The sequence below is a fragment of the Aegilops tauschii genome, chromosome 7 (genome assembly GCF_002575655.3).
Source record: "Aegilops tauschii subsp. strangulata cultivar AL8/78 chromosome 7, Aet v6.0, whole genome shotgun sequence".
Classification (NCBI taxonomy): Eukaryota; Viridiplantae; Streptophyta; class Magnoliopsida; order Poales; family Poaceae; genus Aegilops; species Aegilops tauschii.
The window spans coordinates 505,044,072-505,064,418 of NC_053041.3; the positions used below are offsets into that span (position 1 = coordinate 505,044,072).

The window sequence follows — 20,347 nt, forward strand, 5'->3', positions numbered from 1 at the left end:
CGAGTAATGCTACACGCACGGGATGGGATTTACGGATTCAACGGGCTGTGGTTATGTGTCAGTTTTTGATTTGTGATTAAGGAGGCGGAGCCCACCCCCATGAGAATCGGGGGTAGAGATTGATTAGCGTCGAGTAGTCTGTGGGAGGCCCGTAATGTTCCGTGCGTATAGGTTTATCGTTTTTGTTGACTCGGCGGAAGTCAAACTAATCGCGAAGAAACAATTACTCTTGTCAAAAAAAATCTAACATTACGGACGGAGGAAGTAACACACAAGCAACATGACCATGTCGATGAACCTAAGACTTCCTTAATTTTTATACTTGGCATGTACTCCCTCCGTGAAGAAATATAAGAGTATTTAGATCACTATTTAATTATCTAAACACTTTTATATTGCTTTAGAAAGGGAGTACTACAATGGTACTACCATGTCTCATTTTTCTGTAGGATGATTGCTAACATGAAAGAGAAAGAAATATAAAAGAACTTTGCATTCTCTTTGACTAAGAGATAGTCTCTTCAATTATATATTTTATTAGGTATACATGGCATACCCTATCTTTTGAAAGTGTTGAGAGCTAAAGGTTTTGGTCCAAGGCGGAGAACATGAATTTCCTTTATATTATCGTCGACGTCCTCGATAATCCTCATAATTGATGCTCCGGGTCCACGGATTTGTCATGGTAGTGGTCTTCGCCAGGGAGATGCTCTTTCACCACTGCTCTTTATTCTTGCTATGGATGCAATCAACATGACGATGAAAAGGGTGACGTGGGTCTTTTAAGTGCCCTTCCTCCAGGCACTATGTCAGAAAGGCTTTCAATTTATGTCGATGATGTTATTGTGTTCCTTTGCACTTCACCGACTGATGTTCAGGTGGTCGTCTCTCTGTTCAAGATTTTCATATGTGCCTTGGGGCTGAGTTGCAATCTTCTCAAGAGCAAGTAAAGAAGATTTTCAAAGGCTTTTGGACATTCTTAGAATGAGCCTTGCTTCTTGGCGATTTGCTATGTTAACCCAAGGCGGTTGTTTGGTGCTTATTCAGTCAATTTCTCACCTCAATTGCCATTTCCAGTTACAATCTCTTGAGCCCCCCCCCCACCCCACCCAGCCCCTTGCGCGCCCTCGCCTAGGTTCTAAAGACAACCGACGAGATTCGTTGAGCGCTCCTTTGGAGGGGCACTAAAGAAACAGTTGGAGGCAATTGCCGTGTCAAGTGGGAGATTATATGCAGCCCTAGAGAGGTTGGTGGCCTTCGCATTACTAGCCTGGTCTATATGAACTCGGCCATGATTCTACAACAGTCTTGGGTCGATTGCGTTGATGTTGACAAGCCCTGGAGGCACTTGGGGTTGACTCTTGGTAGGGATGACTTGCAAAAATTTAACATTGTAGCCAAGGTGACTTTAGGTAATGGTGAGAGCATATTTTTTGTATGATGTGTGGCAGGATGGCACTCCTCTTGCCTCTATTTCGCCGGATATTGTTGCGGTCATTCCAGATAATATTAGATTTAAAAGGATGGTTGCTTATGCTCTGGAAGGAGGTCTACAGCTAAAATATTTTAGAGCTCCTCTCTCAATCGACAAGTTTATTCAGTTGCTTAACTAATGGGAGGCCATACAGGAGGTTCAGCTTGATTGTGACCGATTGACATATGGAAATGGAAACATGAGCCATCGGGTCACTTCTCTTCAAAATCAGCTTGCATGATAAACTTTGTGGGGCTTCCTCAATGAACCTTGGCCATTGCAATTTGGAAATCTTGGGGCCCTCTGAGATGCAAATTCTTCATTTGGTTGGCTACCCACAAGAGGGATTTGGACAGTGGATCGCCATGCTAAGTGTGGGCTTCCGCATAATGATCCTCTCATTTTTGCTACAATTCTTTTGAAAACGTTGACCATCTCCTTGTTGGTTGTGCGGTCGTGAACATCATTTGGTCTAGAATTTTCAGATTGTGTTCCTACGCATGACAAGAAGAAACTCAACAGTGATATCATGTTGGTTGGTTGGTCCATTTGGAAGGAACACAATAGGAGATTTTCGAGGACACAGTTGTTCCTCTATACACCTTGGTCAACCTTATCAAGGGTAGTGCGTGTGCATGGTTTAAGGTTGGGGCTAAGTGTTTCCAATCTTTGTTTTGAGTAGCTTTGGCTTAATGCCCTTGGGTTTGTCCTTGTGTCGTTTCTTGTCATTTTGGTGGGTATTGTATAAGACTTTGTATTATGTTTTCTCCATTCTAGTTTATTGATCACATGCAGTTCTCTGGTTCAAAAAAATGCTTCAGGTTCAATAAATATTCTCTAATATACCATAGGTCTTCTCTAGAGTAAAGAGATTTTGTTGCCACATGTTTTAATTTTTTTAATTAGCATCTATTTTTGAATTCACATGGACATTAACAATAAAAAATGACACCAAGAACTAAGAGGTGAATTATTGTACAAAATATTTTATTATCTTCTCTAGACAAAGTGGAGTACATAAAACAAAAGCCTCGTTGATCTGTAAGTTTTCATCCAACGTCCGTCACCGAACATCATCTTGCCATCATCCACTTTTTGTTGATTCAACGCCACACATCCCGCTAACAAGCAACACCTAGCATTCCAATTATAAGATGGTCATGGTGATCACGGAGTTATCACTAGTCCCCCACTCAGATGTATTTTGATCAAATCTTATTTGTCTAATTGTGTGTTAGGTCAGCATAACATAGTACATGCTACAAACAGATCAAACATTTAACGTCCAACGATTACAATTATATCGATCATGAAACAGATAATACAGATAGAAGCACATATGGTGCCTTCACATCCGAGGGTATACAACCTTCTTTTCGAAAGATAAGAATTTAGATGCATTCACATCAGACGTCAACTTCAATTATGGGAATTCTGATTTACAAACCAGTTTTGATATAAATTTACAAATAATATAAAAAATCAAACATTTTACACAAAGTAATATCTATAGCACTCAGATTCTAATAGATTTGGCAGTGCATTAATACAATTTAACATAACTAAAAAAATTCATGTAGATTGCATCATTAACTACAACTTAAACTAAGAATATTAATTCAAATTTGCACCTAGCACAAGGGTAGAAGAAATAGAATTATGTGTTTGTAATAATAATCTTCACAATTTATTTATTTTTACAACTTTCCGTATTTAATAAATGTTATAGTGCTAGCTTGAGTGCATGGGTATGGCTTACTTTTTCCTGAAGAGGAGGATAAACCCTATCCTAGCACGGCTTACTGCTTGACGATTAGTTTCCTCGATTCATTCAAAAGCATACGGAGTATTAACAAATAGACATTGATTGACTATAAACCAATGCCCTTAGACAATTAACATGATACTGTTTGAAGTCCAGGCAAAAGGGGTAAGAATGTTGCTCTACTTCTACCACCTAGATAAACATATCCAGCGCATGGTAGTGCAAGTTTATCTGGTGAAGTCTAGGCATACAAGTGTTAAAAAAAAGTCTAGGCATAGGCATACAAATGATCTTAAACTAACGAATGTACTCCATGATATTTGTTATCTGGCTGGGTACGTACGTGGAGTCTATAATCACTTGGGAGTAATGTTTCCAACCACCTTCTTTCGAAGAAATATAAATATCCAACCACATTCCATATATAGATGAGAAAATCTTAGAGAATACTCGCAATTAGTGCATCTGAAAATCAAAAACTTGAAACATGTTGTGATTTGAACAAAACTAAATATGTGAGACTTGTCACAAAACTTGGCTGAATTTTAGCCTTGGAAATATGAAACTTAAAATGATTTATTACTTGTGTGAAAGGTACTGTTATGTACTGTACTGAATAGCTATAGCTTGGACCCAAAAAATCACATTACCCTTTTAAGTAAAAAAAAAATCATGGGTGCACCGAACTTGAGTGCGTAGCCTCTCTCGGGGTATATAGCAAAGGCCTTAGGACATTTTCAGACTTCAGACTGTTTTAACTATATAATTCATGTCCAAAAACAGGGGTCGATTAATTATTTTCACTTGGTGCATGGTTTGCAGAAAAATAATTAAAATGCTAGACTTCGATGGAGTAGATAGTGCTCACCTGCCATGGAGATGTAGTTGGGCGGAGGAAGCATGCAAGGGAGAGATATTGGCACGGCTCAATCAGATACTGGTCTTACCACGATTGTAAGACCTAGCATCGGATTGAACCTCACCAATATCGCTCCATAGATCCATTGCTTGTACATGATCAACCATGCAATTTATGCACACCATGCATGCCGCTGGATCTAATTTCAACCTCATGCAAGCAGCAGGCTGTGTGCCTCCGCTCCCCGGCCTCATCAGCCTGCATTCCAAGATAAGAACAGAATTAAAATGGTAGACATACATACATGTTAAATGCATGATCGGTCCAAATGAGATCCAGATCCATATATGCATGTTTGCCAGATCAGTTGAGGAGGAACCAAATCAAGTCTCTGGTACATACCTCTTTGCCGTTGTTCCTGCGCCCTAGGGTTAATCAGAAGCGTCCTAGAACTAGCGCGCTCTGGATCTTCCTTCCAAATAGCACGCATCCATGCATGTAGCTAGCTAGGCACTGCTTGTATACGGCATAAGCTAGCCTATATACCCAGCCATTGGCAGCCTGATCTGCAGTTAACCATGCAAGATCTAGCCTGCAGACAGAACAGAAGGGCGAGGAACGCAGGGAGCAGTAGGGGGCGATGATAGGCTGTGGGGGGAGGGGCCGGGCATGAAATAGGAGGAGAGGCATGCGCCGGAGTCTTAAGCGCGCAGCTCGACCGATCTCCACGAGACGAGGGAGAGAGAGAGGGGTGGTGAGCAGAATGATGAAGCACAGCAGACCAAAAGATATTCGCCCCCCTCTCGTTCCACGCACAGACGGTCGGCATGCGGCAGCTAGTGGGGTAGGTCGAGCGTTTCGCGGGCGGAAGGCGGCCATTATTCCACGCGGTTCGGTTAGGAATTAGTAGGAGCCAGAGAGGCGGAGCCCCTCCCTTTCTACTTGGACTAGCGCAGACAGCCGAGGATTCTCTCCTTGGCGACGATCGAGCAGGAAGGGGGAGGAGGAAGACGACGGCGACCGACCGCCAGTGGAGTGGCTTGGCTTGGCTAGGGCAGCATCGGGGGCAGGAGCGCAGGATGTGTGTGCCTAGAAAGGGGCCTCGGCGGGGGTTCCGTACGAAGAGGGGCCAGTTTCTTAATCGGGAGCGACTTGCACGTAAATCCGTCTGCAGATTAATACTCCTCCCAGCTTGTTAAGAGGACGGGGGCATGCATGCATGCATGCAATGAGGGCGGCTGCCACAAAGCGGGGACAGCGGCGCCAAAGCGGCCCTGCCGTGGCGCCGCGCCGGGGGACACGGCTCGCATAGGGAGGGGTTGCGCCTCTCATCTCACCTCCATCTCTACTCTCTCTACTAGCTGTTGAGAACTTGAGATCGATCGCCGTGGCTTCTTTTTCCCTGTATCATAATTGTTGTTTGCTTTTGGTTTGGCTTCTCTCCCTTTTTGCATCTCTCTAAAGGTCATTATCTACGTCATAATACAACCTACTTCTGTCTACTATCTCCCTACTCACTCCCTTTGAAAAATACCACTTTGCATGTTAAGTCTTGGAAAACCAAAAATTACTCCTTTTGTATATACTTTATGTGACAAAAACTGATTTCGTATTTTATTCGAATTCCAAATGTATGTTTGTGATTACGATTTTGCATCACAAAAGGTGCACACTAATAGTGTGATTTTAAATGGAGGTAGTATCTCTCACTTCTCTAACAAATTAATAGTGCCTCTCATCTCCCTCCCATCTCTACTCTCTACTAGCTGTTGAGATCGAGCCGTGGGTTCTTTCTACCCTGTATATCATAATTGTTGTTTGCTTTTCGCTTGGCTTCTCCCCCTTTTTGCATCTCTCTAAAGGTCATTATCTACATCATAATAGAACCTACTTCTCTATCTCCCTACTCACTCCATTTGAAAGATACTTCGTATATTAGGTTTTGTTAGAATAATCTATGGACAAACAATTACTCTATTTGTGTATACTTTATGTGGCTAAAATTGATTTCATATTTTATTCATATTCCAAAATGTGTATTTGTCCATGATTATGATTTTGCATCACAAAAGGTGTATGCTAATTAATGGTGTAATTTGAAATGGAGGTAGTATTCTAAGAAATTAATAGCACCTCCATATATAAATGTTTGTCGTCCTAGACATTAACACACAATCTCTAAGATCAGTGAGAATTGACAAGCAAGTGATATCAATTTTGTCATGTACTCCATTAACTTGCATACAATGAGTTCCAAGAAAAGCATGCAATCAAAATTTGAAGGTAATATAGTTTACTTGACGAAACAAGTAAATGATGATATTAGATAGTTAATCGATAAGCTATTGTGCATATGGTGTGAATTCTTAGCGAAAGGCAACCAATGATCAATGCAAAATGTTTGAGGGTTGGGGTTCCTTATGCTCCCTAGGCTTTTTTGAAAAGGGGGAATTCCCCTAGCTTATGTATCAAGGGAAAATAACGCAACATTGGGCCAGCAACCACTTATGTAGAGGTTTGCAATCTTGTCTAAGCTGGTTGACACAGTCAGACTACAATTACGGAGGCGGGTGGCAACATCGAACTTGAGATGTGTCTACCGGACAATGTAGAGAGAAGAAAAAAATGGGGGATGGCAATGTGAGAGGAGGTGCGACAAAGGAGGTTAGGCGGTGGAGGCGGTTGCTGACTTGAGTGAGTCAAGACAATAAGGCATGGGTGGGACGGGAGAAGGGGGTTATGGTAGCGCAACTTAGTTGTCCATGGGTGTGAGTCAAGAAGGAGAAGAGAGTGAACCTTGGGCATCCATTGGATCAAAATCATGTGATCTACAAGATCTTGACTACATTTTAGAGCTAGCTATATACCCGTGCATTGCTATGAATATAACAAATTAGACTACTCTCTCTGAGTGCGGCGAATCTGCACCCGGGCTCAGCTGCACCCGCACTCACGGAAAAAATCAAAACAAATACAAAAAAGTTCAAAAAATTCCAAAAAAATTTGTATGGTAGATAATTAGATGCGTGAGGTTCGCTGCAAAATTCAACTCGTTTGGACATTTGAGCAAGTCTGTGCAAAAAAGACAAAATCGGGGTCTGTGAAAAAGTTTATTGTTCGCAAACTGTTTTGACCCGATTTGTCTTTTTTGCCGAGGCCTACTCAGATATCCAAATGAGTTAAAATTTGGAGCGGACCTCACGCATCAAATTATCTACCACACAAATTATTTTTGGATTTTTTTGAATTTTTCTAGTATTTTTTTGAATTTTTTGCTGACCAGGTGCAGCTGAGCCCGGGCTCCAGGATGAATTATCGACTCTCTCTCTCTCTCTCTCTCTCTCTCTCTTTTGCGAGGAAAAACTTTTGATCTATTCATCAACTGTTAAGATAGTACAAAGAACACCAAAAGTAAAACCAGTATTGTCTATTGGAGGCAGTTGCTATTAATTAAGTAGTATCAATTTTTGGTGGCAGAGGTGACAATCATCTTGCTCAAATTCTTCGCAACAGATTTAATTGCGCGCATACGCACCACCGCTATAAATGTTACAGCAATAGCAGTCCTTCGGTCCCTAATTTACTCAGATTTTGGACATAAAACTTGTGTCGCTAAGCTACACACAACGTGATCAAAATTCATTACAATTTTCTTAGGGATGAAAAATCAATTAAGAAAGCCGGGTATATGCTCCACTTCATACGCGTCTACTTGGAAAGCAGTGCCAATAGGCACTTCACGGGCCCACGGGGAAGCAAAGCTAGGTCCAGGGGACAAGGTAGAAAAGGGAGTAGAGCAAAGCAAGTGGTTCGTGGAGGTGGACTTGTTGAAGTGATGATAGGATCACCTCGGGGCTTCAGGTGGCGTGCCGGCGCCTCACTAATCAGATTCCCACGCGCTAACCCCATGCCCCATCATCCTCCACCACGCTTTTTAACCCTATCGCCCGCGGTCGTTCGAACTCATTTTTTGACAGCGGAGCTCGCTTTTTACAGACCAAGTAGGCGAGTATACGGCGAAAAGGCAATACACGCATCATGTTTTGGTTCTGGCTGGCGACGGGGGTCGGTAGAGAGGCGGCATACTCAGGAGTATCGGGGGTTAACGTGGAGGGCGGACAGATCAGGTGGCGACATCCACGCATGTTTTGCTCCGGGCCAGCATCCTCGCGCGTCGAAGCCGGCCGCTTCATGATCTCTCTCCGCTCGTTTTTTTACTGGTGACCGGCGAACGCGATGCGCATGTGCGGAGGGGGTACTGATTATTGTACGTACGTACGTGCCATGGAACCGGGGGGAGCTTTTCTGCTTTCCGGGCGCACGAATATACGCGGGGTCACGCCGGCCGTGGCTTGCAGAACTCCCGGCCATGGATAGTTTAATCCATCATGCTCGGCCGTCACGCCGCTGGCTGCATGCGGCGTGCGTTTGCCGTCGACGGTCAGCGCCTGCCATGCGCGCGCGCGTGCAGCCCCAGACGTTTAACAGGAAGCAGCGGTACGGCATGACGGACGAGAAAGTTTGCGGCCCATACGACGAATTCCTTGGCAGATCTCATGCGGCCCACGACGGTGCAACCTGCTGCACCTCCCCTTTCCCTTCTCTCTCTCTCAAAAAAAAAAAAACTCCCCTTTCCCTCTTCTTTTGCGCAATCGCACACCACCATGACGAAGCAAGCTGCTTCAATTGGATCTGCCAATATATGGTGTGTGCTCTCACCGTTTTTGAAAAGGTTCTATAAGAGCAACTCTAGCAGACCCCACAAAAACTTGACCCGCAAAACGCGTTTACAGTTTCACGAAGATCGCGTTTGCGGGTCGAAAACTAGCGCGGCCGAACAGATACTGTAAAACAAACTATAAAAAGTGGAATAAAAAGCTCCTTCCTCCAGTCCGGCCGTTGCCGCCCCTTCCTCCAGCCGACCGCGCCGGCCACGCTGGCCGCGCCCAACCCCGTCGGCCGTGCCCCGTCGCCTGTAGGCCGCGCCCCGTCGGCCGTCGGCCGCGCCCCATCACCCATCGGTCGCGCCCCGTCCTTGCCGGTCGCGCCCCGTCGCCTCCGTCGTCCGCGCCCAGCCTTGCCGGCCACGCCCCGTCGCCTCCGCCGTCCGCGCCTTACTCTATTGCCAGGCGAGCCGTGCCCCTTTGCCTGCCGCGTCGGGAGGATTCCGGCGGCCTGGCTGAGGTCATGGGAGGCCACGACGATGTCGAGCTCGTCCAATTCGAACCGGCGGCAATCGATTGCGGCGTCTAGCGGCCTTTTCCGATGTGCGGTGATGAATTCCGGCGAGTTTAGGGCGGATTCCGGCAAACTCCGCGGCGGCGTGTTTGCTCCGACGAGGTTTGACCCGGTATACGGGCCCCCCTATATTCGGCCTTCCAACCTCCAAAGATAAGGGTTTCGGGTGTGCATTTGCGGTGGCCCTTAAAAATTTTACGGGTTGGACTACTTTTACGGTTTCACTTCTGGACACTTTTTTCGCCCAAAACTGTAAAACGCAAAATTTTTGCAGGTTTGACCACTTATGCGGGGTCTGCTAGAGATGCTTTAACGTTCCTTGAGGTCTTTTTTTCTGCTTCTTTTCAGTAGGTCTTCTTTCGGGTTTTTTTCATTTTCCCATTCTAAATTCATGAATATATTCAAAATCAGATAATTTCTTCAAATTGTGAATATTTTAAAAACTTTAAACATTTTCTTATGTTAGAGAAAAAATAAAAACAATTAAAATCTGGAAAGTTTCTTAAATCTGAGAATATTTTAATATTTTGGAATATTTTATGAACTTTGAGATAATTTCTCAAATGAATGAAAGTTTTTAGTTTCATAAGATTTTTTTGAAATCTAGGAATAATTTTCAAATTATTGATCATTTTTTCAATTTGTGATCATATTTTGACATTCAGGGAAAATGAAATTTGGAACGTTTTTACGAAAACATTTTTCTAAATTTCTTGAACATTTTATGGAGTTCAAAAACAGGGTGCACGTTTGACCGTTTTCTACCACATCTCGCGCGGCATAGGAGCACTCTTTTTTCTTGTTCACGGCAAAACCTTTTGTTAGAAAATGCCATCATGGCTAGCTTTATTAAAAATTAACAGGGAGTACATCGTTCACAAGCTCACTGGCAATGCAGTCATGGGGCTCATCCAACCAACTAGACAAAGTCTACTACAATAAAAAAATTTAGCTAGCGCATGTGCTGCTTTATTATCTAAACGAAAACAGTGTTTAAAGTTGACCATCCCAATAATCGAAGCAACATCCACGTACTCTGCAAAAAGTGGCCGTCACCTCATCCAACCATCTAAACATGTTTGTTGGTCGGTGCGGCGAGGCAAATAGCCTAGAGCAGGGCGCATATACTATGGACCGGGCCTATTGTCGGTTTCTTTTTCAGATACTTTGTTTGTATTACCTGTCTCTTATGGTTTTAGCCTTGGTTTCTTTGGTTTTCTTTCAATTTTTTCCTTTGTATTTCTTTCTGGTTTTTTGTTTTTTCTTCTATAATTTTTCCGATGGTTTTATCTTTTCTTTCTCTTCACCTTTTCCCATTTTTATATATAATTGTTTGTATACATAGGACATATTTTAAATACATATACTCCCTCCGTTCCTAAATATAAGTCTCTGTAGAGATTCCACTATAAACCACATACGGATGTATATAGATATATTTTAAGTGTAGATTCATTCAATTTGCTCCGTATGTAGTCCACCTAGTGGAACCACTAGAAAGACTTATATTTAGGAACGGAGGGAGTAATATGTAAGCATATTTATTTATAAAAAATAGATTTAGAAATAGATTTAAAGTATAATAATAATTTTGAGAACTTATTTCTGAAATATATTTTTAATATATTTCTGAAAAGTATAAATAACGAAGGATGTTGGGCTGCGTGTATGACCGGCCTAAATAACCGCCATGTACACTATATGTTGACAGCTTCGCACAGTGAGCGGCAAATAGGCGGGCTTGTTATTCAGCCCCTCCTGCCCACATCCCCTTCTCCTACCTCCTCCGAGACTATGTCATAGTATATCACCAGTGAGGATGAAGAAACAAAGGCATGGTGACCAGAACCCCCAAGCTCACCAAAGCACCGATAGATCACTAGAGAGCAGGAGGAAATTGATCAAGTCAGTATGCTCGTGTTTTTTTTTTTGCCAAGTCAACCCCGATGGGTCAGCTACGCGTGTCAGAATGTATCAAAAAGAGCACTTCATCGGTATTTAAGGTGAAAAAAAATACATGGTTCGGTGGCTTTACGTACTTTTTTATCTTCAGTGGTTTTACTTTGGCAGAAGGTATTGTGGTGAATTTTGGTGATTTTCATCGTGATTGTGGTAGTTTTCTGCTATGGACTCCAATGGCCACGGATCAATCCATGAACGTTGCTAACCATGTAAGGATCACACTTTACCCAATCTTTTTATAGATTTAAGACATGTAAGGATCACACTTTATCAAATCCAATTATTAGCTTACAGAACATATTTGCCAATCCACGCACTACCTACTTATACTTAACAACACCAACAACAACAACAAATTAGCTGAAGAATTAAACAACAATGCAAGTCCAACGAGCACCGGTCGATCCGCCACCGGCCAGTCCAACAAAAAAAAACGAAAACCATCCGGCGCCACGCGCACGTGATCGATCATGCCGGACCGGCCGGTCGATCAGATCAGTGGCCGAGAACGATAAGCTCGTCGTCGGACTGGTCGGGGTCTTTGGGCTTGTCGGGGTCGCTGTAGTCGTCGTCGCTGTCGTCGGAGTCACCCGCGGCGGTCGGCGCCGGCGCCTTCACCTTCACATTGAACAGCCCCTCCTCCTCCTGGTTCTCCGGGTCGCGCAGCGCGCCCACGCGGCACGGCGTGGCGGCGCCCGGAGCGCAGTTGGGCTTCTGGGCCGGCAACGACGACGACGTCGGCTGCGCCTGCGCCTCGGTCTCCTGCGCGTCCGCCGAGCGCAGCGCCAGCGTTAGCGCGCACGCCAGCGCCGCCACCACCAGCCATGTGCGCACGGTCGCCGCCATGGGTGCGCCTCGACGTTGAGGACTGTACTTGCTTTCTCAGAAGAGGTACGGGGATTGTAGTCGAGAGGAAAGTTAATCGAGCTGGACGACGACTGCGGTGAGGAATTAAGGAAAGGTTTGCGTGCAGGTCTGCGTTTTTGGCGGCTTGCATGGCGGAGCTAAATCGAGCTAGCCGGGGCCTAGCCTTGAGGAGACACCCCAAAACGGCTCCTTTTCTTGCCATTTCTTCTGGGTGGTCACCCGGGTTCTTCTTCCCAGGGTGTGGAATAATCGAGCGGTCCTCGGATCAGGACCTCCATGTGCATACTTTGCTAGTAGAACTGAGAAGGAAAAAAAAGTGCGTACTTCGCTCGCACTTGCCCTAGAGGCCAAGACTGCATGCACACGTTTGTAAAGGATAAACCCTGTAGCATTTGAGTATTATTTACCAAAAAAGTTATCTAGCGAACATTCGCCGGCGGGCAATCCTTGCGAACACGCTCTCTCTCTCTCTCTCTCGTCGGATTCGTTGCAGAAATCTTGGCGCAGGGACAGAAGTCACGTCAGATTTATTAACTTGTTCGATGTGAGTACAAAACCCAGCGAACGCTTTACTAGTTAAAACACTGCCCGCACACCACACTGGCCAGGGACGTGAGCATCGACCTTGAATCTAGTCCCTCCTTTTTTTTCACCTCTTTTTAGAAGATGGCAAATTTAAACATTTTTTTCTAATGTCCACAAGTCAAGTTTGCTTTTGTACATGGCAGTTTCATTATTAATGACATCACATTTTTTTATTATTATAAGAGGATGTCATCTTTTTATAATGTTCACAATTCAAGTTTGTTTTTTTATATGCCATTTCTATAATTAATAATATGGAATTTTTATTAATAAGTGGATGACAATTTATTATTGAAGCGCATGGCATTTTTATTAATAATAGAATGACATTTTTTATTGAGAGGATGCCATTTTTAATGGCATGGTAGTTTTGGGCTTATCCAGATAAAAAATATATCTAGATGATGGCTGTTTTATAAAGTAGCATGACAATTTCACATTTTCAGAGCATGACATTTATAAATTTGTTTACTTTTTAGTTTATGGCATTTTTGTATAGAGGATGACAGTTTTAAAGTTTAGCATGGAATTTTTTTCTAAATCACATGACCTTTTTTTAGAAAAGTTTAGCATGGCAATTTTAAATAAAAAACACTTAACTAGGCCTTTTGTGCCAATCGAGGGGGTTCGCCTTGGCCTGCCCCTAGCGAACGACGAGGGACTGGGAAAACGTTCGCTGGGAGCTGCACGGCCCCAACCGTTCGCTCGAAGCTCCGTCCCAGCTGATGTTCCCATCTATTGGGATCTGTAGGTATCAAGGAGATGAAGAGATACTCCCTCCGTCCGCCAAAGAGTGAACGTCTGGCTCGAGTAATTTTCCCAAAATAAGTGAACGTCTGGCTCCGCAGCGATCCACCGAGGTAATTTTACGTTCACCCCTTCTCATTTGTTGGCAAAGTTGTGTTTACTTCTCCCTTCTCATTTATTATCAACGGGAATCGAAGCATTGGTACAGCTGTTGGCACCTTAATTGAGTGGTGGGAGGGCTTTTTTGCAAAATCCTTAATTTGTCTTAGAATACCCAGACGTTCACTCTTTGGCGGACGGAGGGAGTAGTTTCAACTAGTGCAATTCCGTCATGAAGGGAGATCATCCAACACGGAATGCTCACCATTAAATTCGTTTTTATCTTATGAACCTGGCCATTGAAGTTTGGTTTCGTTTCTCGAGCCTCCTGACCCGGGTGTTGTGCCTGTTACGGTGATCTTTTTTCCTAACCCAATCTTTGTTTCACAAAAGAAGAAGAATAATAAACGTACAATCCTGGCTTGCAACTTGCAATCCCAACGAGCTTTCTTGGGCCAGTACGTAAACAACGTAGCACGCAAACCAGCCATGGGCACGCACACGACTACGACTACCTCCGATCAAGACGAGACACGATCCTAACTGCACAATAAGCCCACGATGGTGATACGGAACCAACCAGTCGTCTCTCCGCCTCTCATGCCCGGCCGGCCGGTCGTCGACCGGCCGTACTGCAGCGCCAACCGTGTGCCGTGCATGGGCGAGGTCCCGGATCCTTCATTCTCCCCGGAAATACGTGCGCGAGGTCCCGGTTATGTGGTGGCCGGATCGAGATACGTACGTCGATCGTGCCTAGCTTGTTCGTGCCTATGGTCGTTGGCGGGCTCCGGGGGGCAACCGTGCGGCTCCGCGTCGTTGCCAGAATTGAAGGCCCATGCAGCTGGCGGGGCGGTGGTGGGCGCGCGGTGCGTGCATGGGGAGTTATGGCATCCGTCGCCGGCCGCGCGGGCCGGAGAGCGACCGCGGAGAGGCGTCCGGGGCACGGGCGCCATCCGTCACCCCGAGATACAATCATGCAGAATGCGTTTGCATGCACGCACATGCGGTGCTGATTGCGATCGCGGCTCGTCCACTCGAGGTTGTGGTGTCGTTGTCGTCGGAGAGTTCATGACCGGCTGTTCCTTCCTGGTTCCTGCTATCATGAATTTACGATACAATACTTGTTGCCGCCTTCTGCATTCTCTGATGGCGTGTGGTGAGTAGAGATTGTACCCACCTCTATGTTGACGTATAAATGTAATATTTAGTCTTTTTAATCAGATTGGTCTTTTGATTATATTAGTTAGAGCAAGCACTTCTACATGGTATCAGAGCCAAGAGGTATTGAGTTCAAGACCCGTCTGGTGCACAACAAAACTCACCATCCCGGAGAGGTTGCACCAAGATGGAGGAGGAGTCACAAACCTCACAAGTTCCCGAAGGAGTTATATCTGGTTAAGCTTCATTGAACAGATACTGATTTGGAGAACAAAAACATGTTGCACGTTGCCCCCTCCATAGGACACCGCTGCTGATGCTAACAATGACATACATAATGATCGGCAATCGACGGCGTCCTCCGACTTGTTGACACCCTTCCAAGAAAGCCCATCGACATGGAGAAATCCGTGAAAAGTTATTTCCATCGCTGCCACTACCCCGGCTTCACCGGCGATGAAGAGATGAAGCACCTACAAAGCCTGAACTGGACACAAAGATCCCCCCCCCCACCCCCACCCCCACCCACTTGCAGTCATATTGACCGGCGGGAGGCAGAGGAACCCACGGCGGCAACATGGGTTGAGAAATAAGATGATGTAAATTTGATCGTGGACAGTACCAAATTCATGCAACACATACAGTAGATGATCATTACTATTCTCAATTGGATTTGTTCTTTTTTTATTTCTCACTATATAAGTTAAATTTCATCAAGACCATACCAATGCACTATTAATTAAGAATAGTTTCCCACGTCTAAGGCCTACAAGAGTCTAGATGTGAGGTGGAGTGCTGAAATATATTGCCCATCCTTCTCCATCAGTTCAGCCTTTAGATGGACTGGCTAGTGCATGGACCAACAGTGATTGAGTCACCACCGACGAACAATTCCTGACGGGTCGTCACCAATCATGGGCTTCTCCCCCCCCCCCCCCCCCCCCCCCTATACATTGGGGCTCGATGACATCTTTTATATTTCTTCTTTTCTCTATAATATACATACTATATATATTTCTGTTTACTATCTTGTTTTCAAATAGGTGGCATATAAATTCAGTTAAAAGTCAACTATTTCTAACTTTGACCAATTATTTCTAACATAGTGGGGTATTGGAAATGACATATTGGGGTTCCTTTAGAGTTTGAAGAATTTTAAGGAAGAAAGTGAAGCCCCTTATAAAACTACAGGGGAGAAGTTTCTAGGATTCACCTGTAATTGCTCTAACAAAGTAAAATGCTCTCCTGAGTGAAAAAAAGGCAAAAGGTGCTCGGCCTACATCATAGCCCGAAAGAGACAGGCACTTAACGATGGCTAACTATTTCAAAATTACTATTTTGTCTTTTTTGTGTAGCTCTCACTATAATGTAAGTATACTATCTTGAAATTTCACGCACATGTATTACACATCCGTATGAATGCGTATGGTTTTTTTAGATTTTGTTGAAACTTCAAAATATGATTTTCAAAATTTTCAAAATAAAGAGCTCCATAGAGCGCGTCTCCATTTACCATTTTCGTTGATGCTTTCTTTCTGGTAAATATACCTGTACAGTGGTAGCGCAGTGAGCATAATGGAATCCAGACATTACAGGGACAGCTTATCCATTTTCAGTACTATATATTACTAACACTGCTTGAGCAACTAGCCATTTCTGTAGCTACATAGGGAATCAACCCAGACAGTCTAGCAGAAGGACACCTTACCCAGACCCTTCACATTTTTGCTTTCTGAAACAAAGTGTAGGCATATCAGTTGTGAGATCTAGTCGTGAGATTGAGCTATTTGTGCAAACCATGAAAACAAATTTGGGTTGGACACCCCAATCAATTCCTGTGGTCCAACATGTATATCAGTTGGGCAGTGGACAGTACACACTGAATAACGTGACAGTGCGACGATCGTATTCCTTTTCTTGAAAAAGGCCAACTGACAACGATCTCAGTAGCAGCATTTCCCCTGCCCAACGAACAAAGTGGGGCAGGCTGGTCAGGTCATGCGCCTCCCGGTGTAACTTTGATGAAAGCCTCCTCGGTCAGCTGAGAAACCGCGCGCGCGACGCATCCCCTCTGTCGGCACCTCGTCGCGTTCCCGGCTCTCCCGCCTATTTAGTGGCGAGCTGGCGACGAGCGCTGGGCCTAGTCGCACTTGCAACTGCAAGCCGCGACCGCCGGCCCGCCGCACGCACGTAGCACCACCGCACTGCGTCAGTAGTCACTAGTCAGTACACGCGCGACGCCACCCTGAGACGCCATGTTGATGGCGCCTCACCGGGCAAGGTCGTGGACGTCGGCGACGGTGCTGCTGCTGCTCGCGGCCGCGGCGGTCGTGGTAGGCGCGGCGGCGGCGGCGGGGAAGAAGAAGCCGGTGGTGCCGGCGGTGATCGTGTTCGGCGACTCGACGGTGGACACGGGGAACAACAACGTGATCGGCACGGTGCTGAAGAGCAACTTCCCGCCGTACGGGCGCGACCTGCAGGGCGGCGCCACGGGCCGGTTCTGCAACGGGCGGCTGCCGCCCGACTTCGTCTCCGAGGCGCTCGGCCTGCCGCCGCTCGTGCCGGCGTACCTCGACCCGGCTTACGGCATCGAGGACTTCGCCACCGGCGTCGTCTTCGCCTCCGCCGGCTCCGGCCTCGACAACGCCACCGCCAGCGTCCTGGTACGAACCGCGAACCCGCACGCACCAACCTGCACGCCGCAGCTGCCGCGTCCGTAGTGAGTACAAATACAACTGCAGCACGTACGAGTAACTTGGGACCAAGCTAGCTAGCCAGTAAAACTCACACGCACGCAATAGTACGCTAGATCGGCCGGCGACGCAAATGCTACTCCTGTTGTTCCTAGTATCCGAAGGCCTCTTGTTCCGTATGGTTACTGACTAATTTGGTCATCAAGGGTGCGTACAACAGTGAGACACAGCACGCAGGCCCATGGGTACGTACCAGTCTACCTGCAGGCAGCTTTTAAGTCGACAGGCACCGGCTCGATAGCATAAAACCCCATAACATGGCAGTTGAGCCATGCGTCCTGGTGCTAATTTCTGGTCCAAACATCATCTCAGCCGTCCGTCTGAAGCAATTAACACGATTAGCGGCTGGCGAAGCAACACAATAAATAGAGCAGATGCGCGGGTGGAATCTAATTTTAGACGAGCCCACCAACTGTTGCCAATTCGCGCGCGCCATGCCGTTTATGCACGTCTGCAGAGGAAGACGCACGCAACGGATGTCCTCCCAAATTCCGGTACGGCAAAGCCGGCCGCGCATCTGTTCTTTTTCAGCATCACTTCTCCTCCTTATATGTTGACTTGCACTGTTTTCCGATAACAGAAAGCAAACCACACATTTTCTGAAGAGACGACATGCGTTTATATATATGTCACTTGCACACCGTCTTTTTTCTCAAACGATGCATGTGTTACTCCACTGGGAACCTTGATTAGACGTTGCAGATCGCCACAAGGCACATTGGTCAACGGCTCTAGCTGGGACGCTAGAGCGATCGGCCCGGCCATCAGGCTGGACGGCTAATTAATTACGCACCGCGCGCATCAACTACCCAGCAGAATATATAGGACTTTTTTGCCAAGCATCCCCTAGGTTGCGTTTTCCCCTCCAACACAAGCATTCTCATTGTTGATCTTGAAAACAAGAAAGGGCTAATTTCATGGTTGTTGAGCTATGAACCTCCTTCTTCGAGCAACCAACTGCATCTGCATGCAGAGGCGTTAATTAGCTCGCATTCAGCGCTCCGAATGGCCGACCACATGCCTTCATTCAGTCGCACGCAACCCATTCATTACCAATCGATATCGATCGACCTGCAGCTGCGGTGCATAATCGGCCTATGAGCCTATCTTCTTCAATGTAGTGTACCCTGTCCTGCTCAGGCTAGCTAGGAAGCTTCTTTTCCAGATCCAGAGTCGAGACCCTAGAGTGGTTCTGTACCATGAATATCCATGATCAGACAACATTTTCTTTGCTTTCCGTTTCCTTCAGCTGGCGTTGCCCATCAGTCCATATGCTCGAGAGCGACGCGGTTCGTTCTATTGACACATTTATTAGCGGTCAGTCCACCGTTTTCGGTCTGAATTTGGCGCCATCGATTGTGGTTCCTGTAGAATTTATGAGCCAAATAGTGGTGGTTTGGTTCGTTGCTCTCACCAACCAGCCGCACCGATCTTTCCCGGGCCAGAATCTGTGTGTCTACAGGCAGAAAGTACTGACATGCTAATCGAATCGATGCACATATCATGGAGCATTCAATCTCTGAATCTACTGCACCATACGAAAGTAACACAGTCAATATTCAGAACCCAGGGTAGCAGAATCCTCCGTTCAGAAAACAACATTCATCAGAAAGGAAAACACTGTTGCTGATCCTCTTCTCCGCGTGCACATGCAGGGAGTGATACCGATGTGGAAGGAGGTGGAGTACTTCAAGGAGTACCAGCGCCGGCTGGCGAAGCACGCCGGGCGCGCCCGGGCCAGGCACATCGTGGCCAACGCGGTGTACGTCGTCAGCGTGGGCACCAACGACTTCCTGGAGAACTACTACCTGCTGGTCACCGGGCGGTTCTTCGAGTTCACGGTGGCCGAGTACCAGGACTTCCTGGTGGCGCGCGCCGCCGAGTTTCTCACGGCCATCTACCGGCTCGGCGCGCGCCGGGTCACCTTCGCGGGGCTCTCCGCCATCGGCTGCGTGCCGCTGGAGCGCACGCTCAACCTGCTCGGCGGCGGCGCCTGCAACGAGGAGTACAACCAGGTGGCCCGGGACTACAACGTCAAGGTGAAGGCCATGATCGCCAGGCTCCGGGCGGAGCTCCGCGGGTACAGGCTCGCCTACATCAACGTCTACGACGACATGGTCGACCTCATCGACCACCCCGAGAAGCTCGGGCTGGAGAACGTGTCCGAGGGCTGCTGCGCCACCGGGAAGGTGGAGATGGGGTTCATGTGCAACGACAAGTCCCCGCTGACGTGCGACGACGCCGACAAGTACTTCTTCTGGGACTCGTTCCATCCAACCGAGAAGATCAACCGGTTCTTCGCCAAAGGGACGACGGCGGTGAGCTTGAGCTTGTTGACGTAGGGATCAGCTCCCGTATACTGAGCAAATATGAAAAGGGAATGTGGGCAGCACTGTGATCAGAGTATCATTTAACTGGCGTAGATACATAGCATGCATTTGTTTAGCGTGGGCGATTCGATGTACACTGTCTCAGATGAAGTCCGTCCACTCTTCGGGTTTCAGTGAGAAAGATTAAATTTACATACTTGCAGTACATTGTTGGGTCTTTGAATGTGAAACTAATGCCATTCAGATGTCTACTTGTCAGATATAGCATTAATTATTTGTACAGCTTGGCAACTTTCACCTCCGGTCGTGGCAAATCCTACAAAGTTGTCATGGCAACTATAGTTGGTATGGCATGGCAAGTTTGAAGCGTTCGCCGAGAAAGCGCTCCCAGCTGATGTTCGCCAGATAATGTTTTCCTAAATTAATTAGTACTCCCTTCGGTTTTTTTAGTCCGCATCATATAAGATTTGGTCAAAGTCAAACTTTATAAAGTTTGACCAACTTTCTAAA

The 20,347-nt window shown here is 46.2% G+C and overlaps 2 protein-coding genes across 2 annotated transcripts; one reads left to right on the forward strand and one right to left on the reverse strand.

Annotated features, from left to right (window-relative positions):
* Window positions 1-11,520: 11,520 nt before the first annotated feature.
* On the reverse strand, window positions 11,521-12,569 carry LOC109780269 (uncharacterized). The gene has a single exon (XM_020338858.4). It carries the CDS (start codon window positions 12,142-12,144, stop codon window positions 11,794-11,796), a length of 351 nt encoding a protein of 116 aa, XP_020194447.1. The 5' UTR covers window positions 12,145-12,569; the 3' UTR covers window positions 11,521-11,793.
* A 4,224-nt stretch (window positions 12,570-16,793) lies between these two features.
* LOC109780278 (GDSL esterase/lipase At4g26790) lies at window positions 16,794-20,042 on the forward strand. The gene is made up of 2 exons (XM_020338873.4): window positions 16,794-17,417; window positions 19,163-20,042. The coding sequence occupies exons 1-2, from the start codon at window positions 17,010-17,012 to the stop codon at window positions 19,847-19,849; spliced, it is 1,095 nt and encodes a 364-aa protein (XP_020194462.1). The 5' UTR covers window positions 16,794-17,009; the 3' UTR covers window positions 19,850-20,042.
* The last annotated feature ends 305 nt before the right edge of the window (window positions 20,043-20,347 follow it).

What these genes read in the sequence shown, in the direction of transcription:
- LOC109780269 (XM_020338858.4), bottom strand. Translation starts at nt 12,144, where the DNA reads ATGGCGGCGACCGTGCGCACATGGCTGGTGGTGGCGGCGCTGGCGTGC.
- LOC109780278 (XM_020338873.4), top strand. Translation starts at nt 17,010, where the DNA reads ATGTTGATGGCGCCTCACCGGGCAAGGTCGTGGACGTCGGCGACGGTG. An exon ending in ACGCCACCGCCAGCGTCCTG is followed by an intron (nt 17,418 to 19,162) that starts GTACGAACCGCG and finishes GTGCACATGCAG; the next exon opens with GGAGTGATACCGATGTGGAA.